Raw genomic sequence first — 21,793 nt, forward strand, 5'->3', positions numbered from 1 at the left:
GGCGGATAATTGCGGGAGGCCCTATCGGCGTTTGTGCATGGCTTGGCGCTGGCATGCATTTGCACAAAGTCAAGTTTAGCGCCACTTGTGTGCATGGACGGACCTTGACGACGAGCCTCACGGAATGTTTGGTTGCGACTGACTGCGTCTTGCGTTACCAATTGAACTCACCACAACGAAGAGGAAGGTCAGGGAAGATGTCAGCCAAATACGCTTTCTCGCAGACGTTGAAGGAGGTGCGGTTTTTGTTCTGCCAGACGGGCGAGCACAGTGTTGCTACGAGGTTAGTTGAACTGGACATAGACGGGGCGCGGGGGACAGGATTGGGACCAGAGATATTCGCAGAAGGAGAGCGTCTAGCCAGGGGAGATGGCTATGATCAGTTACAGTTGTTTTTGGGGAGGATCGGGACTGGTGCGGAGTGCAATGCTGATTATGGACTGCCAGATCATTCCTTGCCCGCACATACCCAACCATGAAGAAACACAACCCAAATACACCAATCATGCTCCGTGAAGCAGCTGGTACACAACCGAGGGTATATGCAAGATATGGTCAGTCTACAAGTCATCGTTCCCGCGCTGCGGGTTGCAGGAGATGATTAGGATCATGGCTGATTTATAGCAGAGTTCGGACAAGAGAAGAGCGAGCCATTAGCTGGTGAGTTGGTGCCGGATCGTCGATAACGAGGACATATAGAGATAATTAAGCAATTGGCTAACGGAAATAGGTTTGTCGGATAAGGAGATCGAGGAGAAGGTTACGGGGCTGGTGAAGGCAGGGATATGATTCTGCATGGAGTAGAGGGACGGCTGTACATATAGGATGGATCCGAGGCATAGGAAATCCATCATTTCGACCCCGTTTCTTGCACCATTCGAAGGCTTCGCTTTGCTTGGAAGTTCAGTTGGTCTGAATGTCGGAAGGTTGAGCAGTGAGAAGCCCGTTGTGGAAAGCTATGTGTTCATTCTATCATCACAGCTGAGACTACTGAGCCGAGATGGTTTCCAGCAGATGCAAGTCCAAGTCTTTTTTCTTGTATCTCTTTTGTTGCCCTTTGTTTCCATGCGTAATTCTCATTGTAAGGTCTGAACTCTAGCTCCGTGCCGACACGCACTTGTCTTGACGAGGATGGCACAATTTCCGTGCCACAATGCATAGACAACAGTATTGGTATCCAAAAGGAATCCATTCATCTCATTTACAAATCTACCTTAGGAGAAAGCTTGATACGGAAAGCAGACAATGACACTCGTTCCCTTTCCTACTCTCGAATTGATACATCAAAAACGTGCTACTCTCGTTTTGCCGAAGTCTCTGTATCCTCTGTGGCCAATTGGATACTATTTCTCGGAAGTTCGTCTTGTCTTTAGCATCCACCGCCATTTCTGATTCAGGCTGCGGACAATCAGCGCAGTCAAATCCAGTCATAGGGTCCAGAGCCGCGGCACGGTTAGGGATATAACAGGCCAGCTTCTACCATGTAGAGAACCACATCAAGTTCCCTCTACTCAAGTTGCGCTTCAACTTTGCATCGTCCAATTAACCCATGGTCGTCCCAAAGAGGCCCTCCCAGGAGTCCAACTCCTCGTCAGGCAGCCTGCCAGCCAGATCGGTGAAAGAATACTCATTGAAAACTCCTAGTATGAAAGCCTCCACTCCTTGTCGTCATGAAAGCGAGCATAGGGTCTCACGGAGGCGTTCACCAAACGTTTCCTAATGCCTGTGACGACCGGAAAGTGCTGGTTCGAGAGCCATTTGACCTGCAATTTCTTGGTCCTATGTTGGAAAAAGTTGAAATCCCAAGCAGCTTTAGAGCTTCTCTGCTGGGATCAGCTTCTGCCCATTGCATTCCCGACTGGAACAACACAAGTGAGTCCCCTCTTCCTATCCAACCTGATCAACATGCCACTAGCTAATTTGATTCCATGGTCACAGCATACCCGTGTGTCTTCCCACCGTAATACCCTGATGTCCTACACAGTTGCAGTATGACAGGCAGGGGTGCCTTGCTTCTTTATTTTGTGAGTGCGTTCCATCCAACTTTCTCCCATGAAACGTCCCCCAGCACAGTATGGGAAGCTGGGTATCGAAGATTGGAACTGACGACAGTAGTTGGGAATGAAGCCGACCATGAATTCTTCGGTGTAGGATCCACCGAACATCATTTTTCCGAACTGACCCAAAAGTTCATGAACTTCGCAACTAACACGCCAAAGAGGCGCCCAAGCATTATCAAGAACCCATTTAGCACAGCTGTTCCTCCGGTGCTGCATTCAGTGATGCAAAAATGGTCTTGCACTCGGGTACAAATTGCTTCGTAAACGCCAGTCTCGACGCATCAATGCCAGTGATAAACAGGAAACACACCACTTACTTTCGCGGCAGCAAGAGCAATGAAGCTGATAGGTTCAGCACCCTACTTCGAAGCAGCTTTGCCGAGTCTAATCATAGTGAACGCTAATACGCTGAGGTGACTACAATCACAACGGGATCGCTGAAGTGTAATTGAACATTCGCTGGTGATGGGGATAGGGACTGCTGAGCGATTCCAATGCTGCAAGTCAACTTGTCTAGTTACTCAAAATTTACATAGCTCAGAGCATGCTTATATCACAAATTGTTTTGCCTCTTCACGATTATCCAAGGCCCCAGCTCAAAGGATCCATTAAAGATAGGTGGGAGAATGATCGGAGCGAAGCACAGTTTGGCAAGAATAAACACACCACTATCAATTACTTGGAGGGCTAGAACTTCCAAACATGCAATGATCAGATTAGCCTGGACGTTCTAACAACAAGCCATTATCAAAGTACTGGCTTCAGCCAAGATCATGTGACGGACTTATGCCACTCAGGTCGTTAGTGCCGGGGTTGTTTATCTCGCTAAACCATACGCGAGAATTAGCAAAGTTTAAAGTCGTCCAGTACCAGAAGCCAAATGACAGTGATTTATAGCTGCGGGAAAGAATACCTGAAGGTCAATGATATACAACGCATGCAACATTTAAAATTGAGTGTGTTTACCTCAATATGGACCAAAAGGTTACAAGCAAAATCACATCCGAATGCCGTAGACAAGCCCAGGCCAAAATAAAGCGCTCACCCACATATATGTATCCATGTATAACCAGAGGACCAGCCATCAATGGAGAAGACATTGTAAAGACACGAAGTTCTTCAAAGGTTAGCGAGCTACCCCAACTGTAATACACTTGTGTTCCAACTACTCAAGGACGGGTGCAACTTCTCCTCCAACTTGGATACTTGAGGAGGCCGTGACTTTGCTAGAATAACATAGGTCACGATTCAACAGTATCTTGATAAGGCCACAACTTATCCGCAAGAAGCCTCTCTTCTTCGTCGGCTGCACCGGACAGAAAACCAGCCTTTAATCGCATCATCTCTATCTGCATCTCATCATATCTAGCCGATACGACATTTCCTTCGGGATGCAAGTTGTATTTTTCCTGGAGAAGGCTCAAGACAGAGCCTACAGCCTCCCTATTCTCGGCCTCAAAATCAAAGACGGCCTGATCTATCTGATTGAAGTTAACGGGACATGGGCCAGCGTCAGGGCAGAACTGCTCCCATCTGTTGACAATCTTCATGAGTGCTAATTTCAAAAAGAACATGATATTTTGTTCCCATACATGCTGCACAAGCCTGGCGGGTTGGACTCTGATCTCATTATGTGATGTTAACGCGGCCCAGTGCCTTGGGTTGTCGCGTTTCGTGATCTCGAGGTAGTATTTCAATAAATGCTTGTTTCCCCGCCGATGATCAGCTTCTTCCCTTTCCTCTTGTGTGAGGTCCATGTAATTGTCAGGCCGCTTTAGTGCTGAAAAATCAAACGACAGAGGTTCTGAATGCAGCAACAGCTTTGGCACTCCACACTGAAGGAAGAATGGTGCTGCTATAGTAGACTGCCAATCAATCACGCTCGTCACTTGCATTGTTCTGGTGTCGATAAGCATATTGTCAAGATGCAAGTCCGGGTGCCATAGAGTGGAGCCGTGGAGATCATCTGTTGTAGAAGGCGGTATCATAGCTGGAATAAGCTGGAGGTATTGGTTCAACAGCTCTAACATCTCCTCGGGTTGCTCAGGCTCTGTCAAAGAGCGAGCGATATTCAACCGCGGGCGACCGTGTTTCTGAATGAATTTCATTTCGCCCACGGCTTTACCTTTAAGAAATTCCAGGGGACCGTTGACTAGATAGCTAAATATCAATAAAGGCCAGGCAGAAGTCAGCATAAGTACTCACAGGGTCCACGGTCCAGGTCCATGCCAGCTTTCGCCTCTTGCCAAAAATCTATACCGACCATGGGCCCCAAAGTATATCTCCCAAGCGTCGAAGGTGATACTGTACAAGTATCTGCTAGCTTGATGTCCTCACCACGGGGAAAGTCATCCTTGAAATATATCGAGCCACAGTGCTGAAATATGGTTTCTGCAAGCTTACGCTCCATTTTGACAATTTCCCTTATAATACCAAAGCGATTCAACAGTGGCAGTTTGTTCCAATCCTGCCACAATGCCCCCAGGGGTTGACCTGAAGCTCTTTCTTCCAGTATATATTCTGCTCCGACCGGATTAGCCTTTCGAGCAGACCAAGCCAGTATGCGAGGGGTTGGGATATCCAAGACCTCGGCCAGCTTCGGGGGCATTAGCAAATAAACACGAGATTGATGGAGTTGCGTAGACACTAACAAAGGTCCGTGTGGCGACTTCTGATGCTGTGGTGTGAAACGGCGGTCCCGCAATCGAGTTTGGTAATTTGGCGAATACCACCGAATCATTGTCCATCTTAAGCAAATATGCTCTATTGTTCATTCCCTCTTTGCATTTGAGGACTTCCGTACCTAGAAGCCTAGTTAAACCAGGACAATGATATAACAAAACACAGCTCTGGTGGCTTACAGTGTTGGGCACCCTCTTTGGACGCTGCTTCAACAGCGACTTGTACAAGACCTTGCAGGTTGAATTTGAGATATCGCTGTGACAGGTTGCGCGCCTCATTGTACCTGACTGATCAATACACATAATTTAGAGACTCGTACACGTACAGCCAGCGATGCCTAGTATGTCTATAGAGATCTTCCTCTGGGACACCTTCCACTGCTGGAGTTAGCGGGCACGATAGCTTACCAGTACTCTACATACCAGAGCCATCTTCTAGCACGGCGCGTATGGCAATGGTTGACATCGCACATCGAACCAGGCGAGGTGTCAGAGAAGCGCCGGGTTGCCAAGTCTTGAGGTTGAACGGTCGGTGACGATAGCAGCTGTGGGAACGAGAAATTCCAGCGACTGCATACTTATCGAGGAATAGGTTGTTATAGAACATAATTGTGGGACAGTGTTCAGATGCCTGTCTATGAGGGTCTCTGAGCCTGGCTATTTTCAGCCTCAAACGCATCATTGCGGCGGATGTGTCACGTGACATGCCACCTCAACACCTCAGCTGCTCGCCACTGCTTGATTGTTAAACTAGATCGATACATTAAAAGAGTGCTAGGCTACATTGCGCCGCGGTCTTGGTTTGGCCCCTCACGATCGCCTGCCCTTACTCCCTTCGCTCTACACTGTGACCTGTGTCCGCTACCTAAGGCTCTGGGTACGGCCATGCGGCTCCTATATCGAGAAGACGATGGAAGCTTCGGGTTGACCGAGTTCTTTGGGAGCAATGTCCCTCCATACGCAATACTCTCACATACGTGGGGGCCAGATGGCGAAGAAGTAATAATCAAAGATATCGAGAATGACCAAACGAGTCGTAAATCAGGCTGGAAGAAGATCGAGTTCTGTGAAAAGCAAGCCGCCCACAACGATCTGAAGTATTTCTGGGTGGATACATGCTGCATTGACAAATCTAGTAGTGCAGAATTGACGGAGGCTATCAATACGATGTTTCGCTGGTATCAGGAAGCTGCTAAATGTTACGTCTACCTCACTGACGTCTCCACGATCAATTGCGATAACGCAAATCTCAAGTCGGAAAAGTCATGGAAGGTCGAACTCCGCAACAGTCGGTGGTTCACTCGCGGCTGGACGCTTCAAGAACTTATCGCTCCGACTTCTGTCGAATTTTTTTCGGTTGAGGGAACCCGGCTGGGCGACAAACAATCACTGGAGATCGAGATACATACAATCACCGGAATTGATATCCAGGCTCTACGAGGAGATGCATTGTCCGGCTTTGGAGTTGCACAGAAAATGACATGGGCTTCAAAGCGAAACACAACACGGGAAGAAGATCAAGCTTATTGCTTGCTGGGCATTTTTGATGTCCATATGCCGCTGATATACGGCGAAGGGAAAAAGGCGTTTCGGAGACTTGAAAAAGAGATAAGAGAGTCAGAAAACCTTGAGGAGGCTCCACTTCGACAGTAAGTATAACTGATATTTATGCGGGGTTTGATTCTTCATATAACGATTTATTCTAGATCGGACTCGGCCCATCGCGGATCATCAAGCTTGAACCCGCATTGCACAACAGAGGAGTTGCTGTCTAGCATATTCTATCCAGAGCATGGATCTAGACGAGAGACCGTTAAACCACCTTGGGAAAACACCTTTCATTGGATTTTTCACGAAAACATTCAGGAGCATAGAAAATGGCCCAGCTTCATCGAGTGGCTACGAAGTAATAATTCAACGTATTGGATCAGTGGAAAAGCGGGTTCCGGCAAATCTACCCTGATGGCATACATCTTGCACGAGCACCATCTGGAAGACAATCTGAAGATCTGGAGTCTCGGCCATGATATCATTGTGCTGTCGTTTTTCTTCTGGCGTGCGGGTTCTACACTACAGAAGAGCGTCAGTGGAATGCTTCGTTCGTTGTTATATCAGCTACTCGAGGAGAAGCCTCATTTAGCAGACAATTTGGCGTCAGGTTTTAGATTAACTCGTGGAAGGATTCCAGCTTGGACTGAGCGAAGTCTTGCTAAATTTCTGCAAGCAGCTCTCGAAGCAGCAGCAGATCAAAGTATCTGTTTGTTTATCGACGGGCTTGACGAGTTCGAGGGTGACACTGACGAGCTTCTGTATCTCATTTTCGAGCTTCAAAAGCTCGATAATGTAAAATGCTGCTTGTCCAGCCGACCCGAGCTTCCACTAGTATCGCGCTTGTCCACTTTTAAGCAATTACGCCTACAAGATCTCAATTTCAGCGACATTTGCTACTTCGTCCAGGAGAGAATGGAACCCTATATCGATGACTATGATTCGTCTGGCAGCCAATCGATTGCCGCTATGATTGCGGACAAGGCTGAAGGTGTCTTTTTATGGGCAGCGCTTGTCACGAAATCCGTGATTCAAGGTTTACAAGCTGGAGACGAAGACGACACGATATATAAACGCATTGAATCAACACCGTCGGAAATGGGAGCCTTATTCAAGCAGATGCTCCTTAGTATCGATGACGTCCACAGAGACTCCTTGTCCTTCTATATTGAAGTAATGAGAAGCCAGAATCTGCTCAGACCATCCAACGGACAAACAACGTCTGTAGCTCTCATCACAGCCTGCAGAAGTCTAGAAGATCCGACAGACTACCAGGATTTTGTAAATCAATGTCAGAGGACTGAGAAGCAGATATCTGCCCAGAGTAAGGGACTGCTGGAAGTCCTTGAGAACTCATGGCTGGATCCCGAAGATTTTAGAGGATCTGTAGTGTGGGCGATTCCTCAAGATCTGGAGGGGGCCGTTGGAATGTCTACAAAGCAAAGCAGGAAAGCTATGATTGAGTCCAGGCTCATGATTCCACAATACTCGATCCACCAAGAATATCGAGACTTTGAGTTGAAAGCCGTATCCTTTGTCCATCGCTCAGCCTACGACTTTGTATTCAGTCGCGAGTGCGAGAAAGCTCTTGGTACTTCGACCTCCATCTCTTCAGCTTCGGTACAAGCAAGTCTGGTCCAAGCTCAATTAGTGCTATTAGCTTGCGCTCCTTCGCTCGTAGGGGAGGACTCTGCAAAGGATATCAAACAACGCACGATAAAAGTTATTCAGAACATCGCAGATTATGTCGACCTTCCCGATAACGGTTACGAATATCTCGACGAGCTGCAAGAAATGCTGCCAGCATTTTCCATGGAAGAGTTTACTGGCGTGATAGAGAGAGATATAGATGAGGCCAGAGCGTCATGGAACAAGCAAAGCTCACTTGTCAAGGAGACACTTGGACGGCTTGATTTTTGGCTGGCTTGTGTTGAAGCATACCAGATCGGCTATGTGCAAGAACATCTGTCAGATATCACCAGACTGGACTGTCGCGGATTTATACTATCTACTTTGTGCGAAGAGTGCATCCCTATTCTCCACATAGACTTCGAGAGTTCGTGGGAATTCCTCCAAGAGAACCAAGACATACCGTTGCTTCTGATAAGCATGCTCAAGGAAATAGACCTGCAATCTCAGAATTCGATACTCAGACTTGCATCCTTCAAAAAACGCTTACATTTCGGAGAAGCTCTCCAAGAACATAGAAGATACTTATTTCACGATGTCTCTTGGGTGGATGTGGAAACAGCTCCTCACCTCCACGATGATCGTATTATTTGCAAGATGGCCGAAGTCTACGTGCTATGGATGTCCCGAGCACTGAGACACGCAGATACAAGTTCCACGGACCTCAGAATTGCCAAGTTCATTGCGGAACAAGATGGAGAAGTTACCAGCTTGATCAGTAAGATTATTGAGCCATGGGACATTCATATTGGAACTCGGCCTGCTGAACACTATCCATTATATGAAAGATACACATTATTCGAAGTGTCAGCAACCGGGTTTGTGCAAAATGCTGCTGTATTTGCTCAGAGGCACAGCGACATTGCAGCACCTGTCTACGATCCTATCCCAAACCTTCGATTTATTTGCGCCTCTCGGAGCGTTTCTAGGAAATCGGTTGAGTATTACAAGAATTACAAAAATAGAGTTATTGCGGCTCATGATTTCGGGCCTCGCGTCACTCTTCGACTTCTAGACTTTCTACGCGTGGTAAAATCACACTGGCAGACAAGAATTTCCTTCGAAGCCTTTCGTGGAAGCTGGGAGGAATATCTAGAGTGTCAGAAACTGATGATAGATGACGTCTGGGAGAATGCTGGCCAGAAACTTGACGCGTGGCAGCAATTGTACACGATTGCTTGCTTGAAGACGAGAATAAGTAAAGAGTGGCATGTTATAGGTGATGATAAGCTCTGGTATCGCATGAGGGAAGGTCGCTCGACCCGGCCTTTGATTGGCTTAAGCGAGACCCCCCGGATTTCTGGAAGATCTCATTAACATCACTTCACAATGCATCATCCCTATGGAATAAGTGGAGAACAAAATTAAAGCTCGATGGAAAAGCCTTCAGGGGTGATATTTGAGACATGTACCCTGATTTCTCAGCCCCCTAAATCCCATTACACGTTCATGTGCTTCGGTGAAAACCGAGATGTGATACTTGCGACAACTCGAAAGAATTTTATTACTTATTGCTAGTCTCCAGTGTATACAAAACTGGCCACTAACTCCGAATATGTGATCCCAAGAATATATTCCACCAGAAGCAATCAACAAATCACTTCAAAGCTTCTTCGCGGTTCTTACGCTTGATCTCATCAATCGTCCTCACCAGCTGACCTTTAGCGTAATGGTTGAGCAGCAACAGAAATTGCCAAAGAGGCAGATCACTAATTAATGTTGTAATCAATTATTCCGGAATAGCTTGTACCCCAAAATCAAGAGGCACTCCCGCCGCTGTATTTCCTCCCAGCGATGAGCTACCATAATAAATTCCGTCAGGTCAGGTCAGGTCGGCAGGAACCTTCAAGAACAAGTCTCATTCTCCATCCTTCCCATCTGAAAGCCTTTGATTTTCCAGCCACCAACCAAAGAGTCCTCGAAGCCCCTCACCCAGCTCACACCATCACAGCCTTCGCACTGAATCCCTCAACTCACAACAACAACAAACCCTCCCTCAAAATAACAATTACCGCAATCGAAACCGTCCAAGCTTAAGATGGCATCTTCACTACCCTCCTTATCTACAACCACAACCACAAAAAGCAACTCAGCTACCCCACACACGCATCAGAATACATACATACATATATAAACACATATTCTTCCTCACCCACCAGCCACCAACCACCAAACACGCGCCGACCCACCATCAGTCGACATCAAAACAGCAATCAGCAATCAACAATCGGCAATCAGCAACCAGGACCTCACTCAATCCACTCAATCCATTCAAGCCATGCGTGTCGTGCTCGCGAGAGCTGAGAACGAAATCCGAGAATTTAGTATCAACGACTTACTAAATTAAGTGAGAAGTAGACTCTGAGTTGAGGTGAGATGGGTTGAGCAATTTTACTTTTATACAAATTCGAGAAGCAATATATATATGAAAAGCATATCAATATTGAAGGATACACCAGGTTTTGGATTTGTTTGGGAAGAAGGTCAGATCTGGGATGGAGATGGAGATGGAGATTGAGATGGAGATGATGAAGGTAACGAACAAAAGAGAAAAAGAAAATAGAGAGGAGAAACATATTTGGAGGTCGATCAATTAATCCATCGCCCATTTCAATAACACCTTGGTCTCATCAATCACCACACACTACTACAACCGACCTCTCCTCTTGCCACACCATGACCTGCCAAAAGCCTCCACCCTCCCTTTTCACAAGCCCATCATATCTATCCATCATCTTTATTTACAACCCTCCCTCCTAGAACCAGCTGTCAAGAATAAGCGAATCCTGCTCCAAAAAAAACATCCAAGGAGCGGAAAGGAGGAAGTGCCATTACAAAACACTACCCATACTCCCAAAGAAAGAAAGAAATAGAGGGGCAGAGGCTAGAATAGTATGGTATGGTGAGGTGAGGTGAGATGGAGAAAGGTAAATTAAAAGAACGTTCAGGTGGAGGTCAGGTCTACTGTATTTGATTTATTTCATTGTTATTATTCTAGGAGTCTGTATTTTCAAGTGTGACAGACAAGGGAAGGGGAGTTAGATAGACTCTTATTTTGGGATTCTGAGGGTTTGTGAGTCCTAAGTAGGTATTGTACTATACTGTACATTCTCTGCTATAAATATTTTGGTATCTTACAATGCATTGCATTGCGTGCGGGTTCTATATGGCGTTCTTACAATCTCCCCTCTTGTTCTTCCCGTTCGCATACATCCCCCATTTTGTTCGCTTTATTGGAAATGAGAATCCAATCCCAAACATACAATGAGACTCCTCATCTCATAACATCCAAGATCGGCTCAGGAAGCCCATCTGTGCTCCTCTTCATATCCGTCTCTTCCTACTGCTTTCCATTGCCCTTTCCAGACCCCGAAACGAGCAACACCACACTCCCCAGCTGCCTCCTAACATCCTCATGCTCAACATCATGCGTATCCTCCACCTGACCCCACATCCTAGTCTGCCAATCAACCTCCAAACTCGCCGCCCTCGCCGCCTCCTCCACTCCAAACTTTTCCTGTCCCTCCCCACTTCCCACCCCTTCAACCCCCTCCCTCAAATATCCCAACCCCTCACTCCACTCCACCACCAACCTCGCCGCGCCCAACATCCCCTTCCCAGCAAGAACAGCCCTTTCAAGACCCGCCAACTCCCAAGCCGGCAACCCCACCACCCACCCCATGATCACATCCCTCGTCGCACCCGGCTGCGGCCTCGGCAAAATACTCCCCTCATCAAGAACCTCCACGATCTCCACGCCCGGCCATACCCGTTCCGTCAAATACGAAATAATCGGCATAGCAGTCCTCTTCTGAATACTCCGGAGATCCTCCGCCTTCCTACTAGCATGGTCTTCATACCCGGGCGGATCAGGCGACGCAGGAGGCGCCCAGCAGAGGAGGGAGTCAGTGTCGAGGTATCGGATGAGTGTATTTGCTATTCCCGAGCGGATTGGGCCTGGAGTGTTGGAGGAAGGGGAGGCGTCCTCGTCGGCGATGTCGAGGGCGCGGGAGACGAGGGAGGTGAGTGGGATGAGGTGGTGTTGGAGGGCTTGGTGGGCGGAGGTGAGGAGGTCCCATTCTAGGGCGATGGCTGTTGCGAGGGCGGGTTTGGAGCGGGGGATTGTGAGGATGGCTTTGGAGGGGCGGCGGAGGGGGCGCGTGTCGAGGTGGATTTGGAGTCCGTCTGGTTCGGATATATATTAGCATCAGTCTTTCCGTTCCCAGTACCTCTGCTCGCCCAATTGATAAAGACCTCCACCCAGAAAATAATCGGCATAAGAAAAAATCAACTCACCATCCACCTCCACAACCCTAACCTCCTTCCAAAACCTCTTCGTCTTCGCACTCCCACCCCCCGTCCCCCCCGCAATAGCCTTCAAATCCAACCCCCTCTTCATTAACTCCGCCTGTTTCCTCCGTCTCGCAACCCTCGAATCGACATGTTCGGCGCTGGGGACGGGTACCTTGGGCGGTGGACCCGACGCTGTGAGAGGTTGCACTGTGGCCGGTTGGGCTGTCGTGGTGGAGATATATTGCGTGCGGGTTCTTTGCGTGGTTTGCTGGATGGGGAAGACTGAGAGGCGGAGAGATGGAGAGTAAGAGGAGAGCCGGAGGGAGGCTAGATGGGATTGAGTTATACGTTTCATTGTTGCGGTTGTTGTGGTGTGGTTGTTGAATATATGTGTGTTTGTTGAGATGGAAATTCGAGTGAAGTTGAAGCTGCAGAGAGCTTCATGTTTGCGAGGTTTGATTGGTCTTGGCATACACACCTCGGCTTACCTACCCTGTCCATCCTCCAGACTACACACTTCAAGGAGGTCACGATTTGAAGATAGATAATGAAGAAGTATAGGTTTCTTAGACGATTGATTTCAAGATGCTTGTATTCTTAATCCGTGCTTTTGAAGTTTATGAACACGGTCTTATTGATCATAACGAGAATTCATCAATTTCAAACTGCCACTCCGCTACGCTTTACAGCATAGACACATAAAACATCCACCCATCATCCACCACCATCACCATATATACGCATTCCCTCAACCTCTTTCCCATCTCGTAGTCGTACCTATCTAGAAAATCTCCTCCACCATCCTCCAAGCCTCCCCACTCCCAGCCTTCTCCCTCTCCTTCCAATACTTACCATTAAACTCCCAGTACGCCTCACCCGTGATAGGACACTTCGCCTTATGGAACCAATGCGGCTCGAACTCCTCACCCTTCTGCTCTCGCTCCCTCCTCTTAGCACGCTGCTTCTCCTCAACACGGTTCTTCTCCGTCGCTGCGAAGTCGTACTCTCCGTCTTCCATGGCACGTTGATCTGGGCGGAGACGAGTATCTGTAGGTGGAAGCCATGGCTCGAGTTGCTCGTTGATATCGTTGAGTGTTACAACGAAGGGTGTGAGGTTGAATGGGATTCCGGTCGGTCGGGCATTGGCCTCCCAGACGATGAAGGCTTGGTTGGGATCGCTGACGCTACCGCGGTGGTGCATTCCTCCGTGCTTGGGTTCCTCAACAGTGGCTTCGTATCCCGGGGTGAATCGAGCATAGATCTTGTTATTCCATCGGCCACCAAGACTGAATCGAGTTTGGCCCTTGGCATCATTGACACGACCAGTGATTTGGTATGCGCTAGAGGCTTTCCATCCACGAGCCTTGAAATCAATCAGACAAGTCTCGCTTGTCGTCCAGTTCTTGACTTCCATAGGTCCATAATTGTCGACTGTCGGCGATCCAGTGATGATGCCAATGACAGATGAGGTGACCTTCTTCCAGGTGTAAAAGTCCTCCGTACCATCCGCTGCACGTAACTTAAGGAACCAAGTACCAAGTGGGTTGATGTCGAAAGATTTGCCGTAAAACTTGGACTTGACGGCAGACTCTCCATAGTATGTCCATTTAGGTGACTCTGCCCAAGCAGCTCCGATGGGTGGATGATGGCTGACTTGTTCGATGAAGAATCGATAATTCTTGTCTGGTCGAACATACTCGAAGGTCTCTCCCAAAAGCGGGTTGAATGGTTTGGCGACACGACCAATCGTTGAAGCGTACTCACTAGCAGCAAAAGCAGCCACATATACCATACGCTCAGTGGAGTCAGTTCTGTCAGCGGCGATATCAAGGAGATCGGCATACTCCATATCCTCAGCACATCGCTGTAAGAGAGAAGTTGGTTCGTTGAAAGAAACAGGAAGCGTCATCTTAGTCATATCCTTCCCAATCATAGACTTGAGAATACCCTGCAAATCATTAGCAATTTAATCAAACCAAATACAAATGAACTTACCCAGAGCGAGATCTTCGGCCTATCATCAGCATCCATCTTCAGCTTCTTCCGGATACCATTCTCATATCCTCTGAATGAGGGACTCAGATCAACAGTATCGACCGCAGCCACATCCGTCTTCTCATCTCCCTTCTCGGCGTCCTGTTTCGGAGGTGGGCTATGCGCTGGTAGTGGCAGCATCGGGGCAACCTGAACTTCTCCAGCGTCGACGGCATCAAAGAACTCATCGTCTTCCTCCTCATCAGTATCAGACAATGGGCCAACTTCCTCGAGGATCGATTTGCGCCGCATGGAGCTCTTAGAAGTCGACTTGCGTCTTAAAGCCTTGCCTTCCTTGTCGAGAGGTACCTCATCAAGCGCATCAGCGAATTCGTCTCCCTTCAAAGGCTCTCCTCTACTCTCTGGTCTGCTCGTTACAGCAACACTGCCGGACTCAATGACTTCACGCAGAGCTCGTTTAGTCAGCTTCCGCTTCTCTTCTGATTCACCAACTCTCGCCTCCAGAACCTCCTGCTCGCGAGCCACCTGCGCCATGCTATCTTCCCACATACGTCTCATATCGGCTTCACGATCAAGACGATATTGCCAGTACGCATCTCTGTCCTTTGAGATCTTCAAGAGATCCCCAACGAGACCCTTTAAGTTTCGAATCGATGAATCGTAGGTCTGAGATGCTTGCATCGCAACAGGGTCAGAGATCAAAAGGTTCGGGTTCCGCACTTGCTCGGCTTGAAGCGCTGCGTTGACCTGTCCCATCATATCCAGCTGTAATTTTGCAGACTGAGCTGTAATCTCGAATGCATCTTTGCTTGCTGGAGTTTCGCGGTCGCTGGAACCTTCACCGTACTCATCCTCGTCGTCACCATCGTCCCCACTAGGCCCAAAGTTACTTGGAACTTTTCCAATATCGCCCATGTAGCTGGGTTCGTACGAGCCGTAATTGGTGGCTTCATCGTCGTCTGCCACGCTTGTACCACTTGTGAAAGCAACCTTGTGACCTCCGAGCTTTCCCGCACTGGTTTGTGGAATCAAGCGATTGGTTTGCGTGCTGTTCCTCCGAGTATCTGCAACACTCAAAGTATCGCTGTTAAGTTCTGTAGTGGAAGCTTCCTTCGCGAAACTATATCCAGAATGTTCGGCCTTTGCTTGTCTGAGCAGCTCTGCGCTTCTTTGCTTCTGCCTCTCTTCCTCCTTGGCCTGATCCTTGGTCCACTGGATGGAATTGTTGAGTGCCCAGAACCATCTCTTAGCTTCAACTTCATGGTTGGCTTTCAAATGGTACTTGACCGATGACTTTCCAATGATGTCAAACTTGGTCTTTTCAGTCGGGTCCATGTTCAGCCTAGCAATCTTCATATTGATCGCCCCACGGCAAGCAGATCCGGAGTCGTCCTGATGCTTATAGTAGCTCATGACACCATCTTCTAGCACGAACCACCGCAACTGGTATCCTTTACGATAATTTGTCCACTTCTTCAGGTATCCCTTCATCTCGCGACCGTCCTTCCCGGCAAGTGTATCTCCAGGCGCAGATCCAGAACCTCCCTGTTGAGATGCATTTCCTAGGACAGCCTTCTCCTGGATACCCCGTTGAGCAGCGACTGCTGCTGGAGAACGCTTCAACATAGCTCTTGTAGTATCGTCCTTGGTGACGTCTTGTGGGAGTTTGCCCTTTCGATCGCGACGGAATGGGTCGGCTCCGTGGAGCAGCAAAACTTGAATTAGTTCCTTATCCTTCTTCTTCGCAGCCTCATGCAATAGTGTACCACCAGCCTGGACGATACCAATATCAGATGCAAACTCTCCACCATTGATATCCAGAACCATCTTCACTCTTGGCTCCTCCAAAACTTCTCCCAGCCTCTTGTAGTTTCCCTGTGCAACTAAAGCCTGTACATGTCTAATCTTGCCATCAACGAAAATCGAACGTGAAAGTTGTAGCTGCTGGAAAATATCTGGTGTCCGAGCCATATCGAGTGGTAGCTTGCCTTGGTAGTTTGCAATAGAATCATTGATACCATTCTGATCAAGCAGAAGCCGCACAACCTGTCCTCTTCCCTGCGACGCAGCTAGATGCAACGCAGTGTTTCCTTCTTTATCTCTAGCATTAATATCGATTGTTCCAGCACCATCAGACAACACGTATTCCACAACGGGAAGCTCTGCGCATTGTATTGCAAGGTGTAGTATAGTTGTGTCTTCCAAACCAGACGACCCTGAGCCAGTTGCACTGGAAGTGCTCATACGCGTGCCATCTGATTCACGAATTGCCTTTGCAATTGCGGCCGTATCACCACTTCGGAGCGCCTCAAATATACGGAACTTCCTAACGGACGACTCAATCGACGCCGTCTTCTCTTGTGGTGGGGGTGGTGCCGTCATGGTTCTAGGGGTCTGGACGTTGGAGGTCGATCGCATCAACCCCGCAGTTCCTGTCGACGGTTTCTGGACGTGGTGTCGCTGCGAATTGTGGTGTGAGAGGGAAGTCGACGAAGGACTCTTGCTTGGTAGTTGTGAACCAGATCCGTCCTCGGCGTTCTCTTCTTCTTTCCCCTCCTTACGTCGTAGCAGGGAAAGTGCAGACGACTTATTGCGCTTGTGACTAAGTATCGACATTGTCAGCGAGGCCAAAGCAGAGTTACACTTTCGAGCACCGGGTAAAACAAAGAAGCTGCGATAGACTCGAGAAGCTTTCTTTCTGGCTGGGGAGGTTCGAGCACATATACTAACCCTTCACCTGCTTCTGACATCTTGCTATCCTTTTATCGCCGAGTCTTTAAGCAAATCGGAGGGCTTTGATGCTTGTAAACCGGAGAAATCTGAGACTCGATTAGGGATTACGTCCAATCCATGCGGGAATGCTCACTGGAGTGAGCAAGGATTCATAAGTAATAGACACACACCTTTGAGCTTTCTTGATCTCACAGTGGCCAGAATCTGGCCAGAAACGGGCGGGAAGTGCTAGGTATCGGTCGTACTGTATGCAGTGTAGTGCAGGGCAAGATTCGTGTTCTTCTGCTGCGGTGCAAGAATGGCGCAGGCACCGTACGTTTTTGTATCTCTATCGTGTCCTTCTCGCCTCTCCGTTGTACGTGGTAGGGAGTTTGATCAGCAGAAAGAGAAGAGAAACAGAAATGTGCCCGCACGTTGCACCCTCTGGCCTGTGAAAAGAGGGGGAGTGATGAGGGGGAGCAGTTGAGTAGTGAGGTAGTGAAGTGTGAACGAGTGCTGTCTGCTGTCTGCTGTCTTGTCTGGAGTGGGAGTTCAGTTCCAGGTGCAGGTTGGCTTGGCTGCTCGATTCAGGGATTCAGGGATTCAGCAGCGCGAGAGGCAGCATGACGTCTTGGGAAGCGAGCAAGAGCAGACCAACTCACACGTGATTGGTGCGGTGAACGGCCCGAACATGGAGACGGATCGCCGAGCGAACGGGCGGGAGTCTCGTCTGGCAATTATCAATTATCAATCATTTATCCGGGAGAAGTGATGCAGCGCAGCGAAGATCAACAGCTTCATCTGGTGCTATTTTGCTACTGGTGTCTTACGTGCAACCACCATGAACACCAAGATACGCGAATGTAATCGCATCATAAAGTACGAATAGGATAAAAGTAAGACCTAGCAGTTGACTTTGTCTTCCAGTGGCCGAATAAGAAGAGACAAGAAAGCACAGCAAGGTACGCGTCAATCTCACTCAGATGCCACCCGCTTCTCTTTTGCCACTATGATATCTCCAAAAGGCAAAGCGAGAAGGAACAGCTCTACGAATAATCAGTCAGCTTGAGCTCTCGGCACTAGAAAGAGCAAGCACGTCGCCAAATCCACCCGTTGGAGCCTGTCAGAATGAACGAGGAGATATTCCCGTCCTTACATTTAGAGTACGAAGCTCTAAGCCACCTTATTCCACGCACTTCTCAAACGGCCTCAGAAGTACGAGTTTACGAATGCAAAAGTTTTCTGACAAACTTTCTGAATTTATTCGGCAGCTGTTCTAACGAAGGGTAACCGTCGCTGACGACAAAGTCCCGAGTTTCTTAAGCACTCGCTTCACTGTTGAAGCTTTCTGCTGGCCGAGCTGGCTTAATATAACACAGCCGATCCAATAGCACAGCATCTTCATACGGAACTCTAATATGCGCCTTGACTACTCTCTCAGAAGCTTTTGTCAGAAAGCATTTGTCTTTCCCCTTTTACTTTAAATGGGATCATTACTCTGGCTCGCGCCGGTTACACCGCAGGATACCATAGACTCGTGCAATTGCAGATCGACACGGACTGTCCGGACTTCCAAATATGCACTAGCCTCTTCACTGATGTTTTTTAAACACCACTGCATTGACTTACTGTGTATTTGTAGCACTGTGAATTAGTTCTTCTGCTTCTCAATGTTGTGTTTTACCTTCCATTTATTTGTTTGCTTGTTTCTACATAACTCTTCCTCGCTCCGCCAGTTTCCTCCCTTCTCAGCAAGATTATCACCAGCTCAATTAATGAAGATCTTAGTCCCAGCATCTCAATACGAGATACATGATGCTCACCACGATCAACATTATCTACAAGCAGGTCGCCTAGCAAACATTGATAGCATGCCTAAGCCAAGGAGAAACCAACATCCTCTCTTCCGCAGACCAACCATAATACTGAAATCATGATTTTTGAGAGGTCAAACCTTCATCCAGGAGTGTCAACTCAGTTACCCGTATTTGCTGGACTGTCGAAGCCGCAGCCGTGTACTTGTCAGGGTTACGCCACCTTGACCTCGTTCCTAGAACCTAAATCAGAACCAAAACCAGAACAGACGCCTTTCCGATCTTGGATTTCCTCCGGAAAGCTAAGACCGATGCCGACTTTTGTATTGCTGGATTGCTGGATTGCTGGACACCTTGAAGACTTTCCGAATTGAATAGTGTGAGGGCTGCATAATCAGCATCCTGGTGCTCGTCATACCATTTCATACCCGCACCGTAAGTATTGGACTGGAGGTATTGAGGAGGGACGTAGTCGTCAACAATTCCCGCGCTCCAGGTGCCATACTATGCCTGCCCTGGCTGGATATCAGTATAAATTCTTTCTCCTGATTCAAAACACAACATACAATCTTCTTGTGGGAAAGCACTAGTACCATTTCATACTCGCCCTGGCTGATACGTCAAGAGAGTATTGAAGTGGAGGTATTGAGGGGTCCGTATCCGCCTTGTGGGATACCCAAGCCCACGAGCAAGGTGTTCCATGTCAGAACGTACTGGGCCGCCTTCGGAATGGTAACCCGCGTACTCGTATGTGATGCTGCTCTTTGGACTGGGAGAGCGAATCGCTTCCCGAATCCAGTTATACACCCATGGCATGGCTTGCTACTTTTGTTCAACTCCAAACTTCAATTTTCGCCGTTGCTGTCGACACTGCTGAATCTTCCCTCAATGGCTGCTGCGATTGAGGGCTGCCACCGTCGATCCTTCATACTCTCCCAAGTTTGGCGGCATCAGTGCTTGCTCATTAGGATGTGTGTAATTGGTTTCGAGGGTCTTGGAGTATCTTGCGCATTGAGCGCTTGGTACAAGGGCGTAACGAAGTTGCTTCCCTCGTCCAGCTCTTGGGCACAGAGAACATTACCCCTCTGGGCTGTTCGTCGGCGGTCTCAAAGCAGGCAATCAGCCGACTGCTTATTCATGGTACCAGGCCCGAGCCGCTAGGTTCATGTTGAGATTGGGGTGTGTCCTATTGCAACTAAGAGTCAACTGTGTTGCTCTCTCAAATGGCATCTCCTGGCTGTACTTACACCCCATCTGAGTGAAAGTACAAACATGCCCTCATGAATCCACTTGTCGCAGTAGATCTTTTCGCGACGGCGGAGCGTCGCTGTGAAGACTAGGATCGGTGAGGGCGGTGCCTATGTCAAGTGACTCGAAGCTGTTGCTTGAACTGATACATACCAACAAGTTGATGCGATGACCACGGCGCGTCGAGAGGCCAGACCTAGAAAAGACACATCCAGTATACTCTATGAAGGCTTGCGGACGGTCACATTGTCGGTCGGCAAAGAGAGAGCACAGACGCCGTGACACATCATGCCAGAAAACTCAACAAGTATTGTAGACGAGATCTTAGACAGAAATTAGTCATCTTGTGTCTCATGATAGAGATGATAGTTTCTTACCTTGAATTATCGCAGGCCATCTGGATGGTATCTACGGGGCACCGGTTGAAATCTCAACATGCGGAGTGTTTACTTGCTAAGCGAAGCCAGGCCCCAGGCTAGAAGAAATGCCAGCATTGACGAATGTGACTCGGGCTTACTTTAGGGCAACGATAACCATAGAGGCTCTTGTATAATGGAACCTGTATTGTCCGGCATATTTGAACTGGTGTGAGGGGCGCACGCGAGTAGTGTGCAGATGATACTCTGTGTTCGTTCGGCGTAGAAGCTATTCGGCTCCAGGTCGAGGAAGTTGGCAGATGAGTAGCAGTTTGATCTTGAGGTGACAGATGATGTGTTCTAGTATAGTTGCTGTGCGAGGGCTTGTTGTCTTCTTGAGGCACCCTTTTTGGAGAGGGACACATCCCCTTTGCCACTATCAGTAGCGCGCAGTCAAGAGGCGGTGCTCTGCACTCCCGACCTGCAAGGCTTTGGTTGATGCTAAAGGGCAAGTAGCTTCATGTGACCATGTTGCGATCTCAAGAAACTCTTCTGTGCTTCGAAACTTGCCGGTTGTATTCTAAGGTATTGTTTGGTGTAGAGTAAGACGAGCTAGGCAATGCAGTTATGGGAGGGCAGCAGCCACAGCCAATAACTCTGGTGGCCCTGGTACCACCCTTGAAATCTTGGTATGACCCAAGCATTGTCACACTATAGGAAGTGCATCCAAGGAATTGGACTTGGTGCTTCTCAGCAAAGAGTGGAGTGGACCGTTCAACTACATCGCCTGTCAGATCATGCGTCTCCTTCAAAGAAGACATTCAACTTTCAACTTACTGATAAGTAGCTGCGAGAGAATTGTAATGACATTGTTCTAGCGTCGACCGTATCTCAGACCAATGATTCTCAAGAGAGACGTCAGCCGAGTGCCCTCCGGTACATCAGAGAATATGCTGCACAGAGAAAAGGGAGAAGCAAAGTGTATCGTCGAGAGGGATAATTTCAACCAACATGGTAGGATCGTGGAATCTGCACGAAAGGTGGAGGGAGGCGTTGCAGCGTGAACAATGAATAGGCAGCGGCCAATACTGGTCCCCCAAGCCATCATTGTGATTGATGGCGTGATATGTTGAGATCGAAGAGGTTGTGACTTGCAATTCCGAGCTTTGTAGCAGAGTGAGAGACGAAGCTGAGATTGGAGGTAACTTCTGTGGCTTCTACACTAGTTTTCCAATATTCAGAGTAGGAAAACAGGGTATAGAGATGATCGAGATTGTTTGAGTAATGTCGTGGTTCTTGGTGTCCGACCTGTGTGGGGGTTCTAGCTGGGGGTAGGCATCTTCGCTCTGCGACCAGGTACAAGTCAGCTTACATTCTCACACGATACGCTTCTTCGT

At 48.3% G+C, this 21,793-nt stretch overlaps 7 protein-coding genes across 7 annotated transcripts; 3 read left to right on the forward strand and 4 right to left on the reverse strand.

Annotated features, from left to right (window-relative positions):
- Window positions 1–118: 118 nt before the first annotated feature.
- On the forward strand, window positions 119–1,295 carry ONS95_002738 (uncharacterized protein). Its single transcript, XM_058496013.1, has 4 exons — window positions 119–283; window positions 448–554; window positions 628–660; window positions 731–1,295. Exons 1-4 carry the CDS (start codon window positions 198–200, stop codon window positions 787–789), a joined length of 285 nt encoding a protein of 94 aa, XP_058354743.1. The 5' UTR covers window positions 119–197; the 3' UTR covers window positions 790–1,295.
- Window positions 1,296–1,991: 696 nt separating this feature from the next.
- Window positions 1,992–2,324, forward strand: ONS95_002739 (uncharacterized protein; the record flags this gene model as incomplete). The annotated part of the gene is made up of 1 exon (XM_058496014.1): window positions 1,992–2,324. One exon carries the CDS (start codon window positions 1,992–1,994, stop codon window positions 2,322–2,324), a length of 333 nt encoding a protein of 110 aa, XP_058354744.1.
- A 701-nt stretch (window positions 2,325–3,025) lies between these two features.
- ONS95_002740 (uncharacterized protein) lies at window positions 3,026–5,429 on the reverse strand. The gene is made up of 5 exons (XM_058496015.1): window positions 5,165–5,429; window positions 4,922–5,119; window positions 4,712–4,863; window positions 4,266–4,656; window positions 3,026–4,212 (listed from the first exon to the last, which is right to left on the reverse strand). The coding sequence occupies exons 3-5, from the start codon at window positions 4,832–4,834 to the stop codon at window positions 3,302–3,304; spliced, it is 1,425 nt and encodes a 474-aa protein (XP_058354745.1). The 5' UTR covers window positions 4,835–4,863; window positions 4,922–5,119; window positions 5,165–5,429; the 3' UTR covers window positions 3,026–3,301.
- A 74-nt stretch (window positions 5,430–5,503) lies between these two features.
- ONS95_002741 (uncharacterized protein) lies at window positions 5,504–9,493 on the forward strand. Its single transcript, XM_058496016.1, has 2 exons — window positions 5,504–6,390; window positions 6,448–9,493. Exons 1-2 carry the CDS (start codon window positions 5,627–5,629, stop codon window positions 9,293–9,295), a joined length of 3,612 nt encoding a protein of 1,203 aa, XP_058354746.1. The 5' UTR covers window positions 5,504–5,626; the 3' UTR covers window positions 9,296–9,493.
- Window positions 9,494–10,971: 1,478 nt separating this feature from the next.
- On the reverse strand, window positions 10,972–12,664 carry ATP12 (ATP synthase complex assembly protein atp12). The gene is made up of 2 exons (XM_058496017.1): window positions 12,275–12,664; window positions 10,972–12,163 (listed from the first exon to the last, which is right to left on the reverse strand). The coding sequence occupies exons 1-2, from the start codon at window positions 12,624–12,626 to the stop codon at window positions 11,319–11,321; spliced, it is 1,197 nt and encodes a 398-aa protein (XP_058354747.1). The 5' UTR covers window positions 12,627–12,664; the 3' UTR covers window positions 10,972–11,318.
- A 388-nt stretch (window positions 12,665–13,052) lies between these two features.
- Window positions 13,053–17,016, reverse strand: ONS95_002743 (uncharacterized protein; the record flags this gene model as incomplete). The annotated part of the gene is made up of 3 exons (XM_058496018.1): window positions 13,053–14,219; window positions 14,267–16,868; window positions 16,997–17,016. The coding sequence occupies 3 exons, from the start codon at window positions 17,014–17,016 to the stop codon at window positions 13,053–13,055; spliced, it is 3,789 nt and encodes a 1,262-aa protein (XP_058354748.1).
- Window positions 17,017–19,214: 2,198 nt separating this feature from the next.
- ONS95_002744 (uncharacterized protein) lies at window positions 19,215–19,608 on the reverse strand (the record flags this gene model as incomplete). Its single annotated transcript, XM_058496019.1, has 3 exons — window positions 19,215–19,307; window positions 19,359–19,400; window positions 19,507–19,608. 3 exons carry the CDS (start codon window positions 19,606–19,608, stop codon window positions 19,215–19,217), a joined length of 237 nt encoding a protein of 78 aa, XP_058354749.1.
- Window positions 19,609–21,793: the final 2,185 nt, after the last annotated feature.

Source organism: Cadophora gregata, assembly GCF_030347475.1.
Source record: "Cadophora gregata isolate MNR1 chromosome Unknown scaffold_11, whole genome shotgun sequence".
Classification (NCBI taxonomy): Eukaryota; Fungi; Ascomycota; class Leotiomycetes; order Helotiales; family Ploettnerulaceae; genus Cadophora; species Cadophora gregata.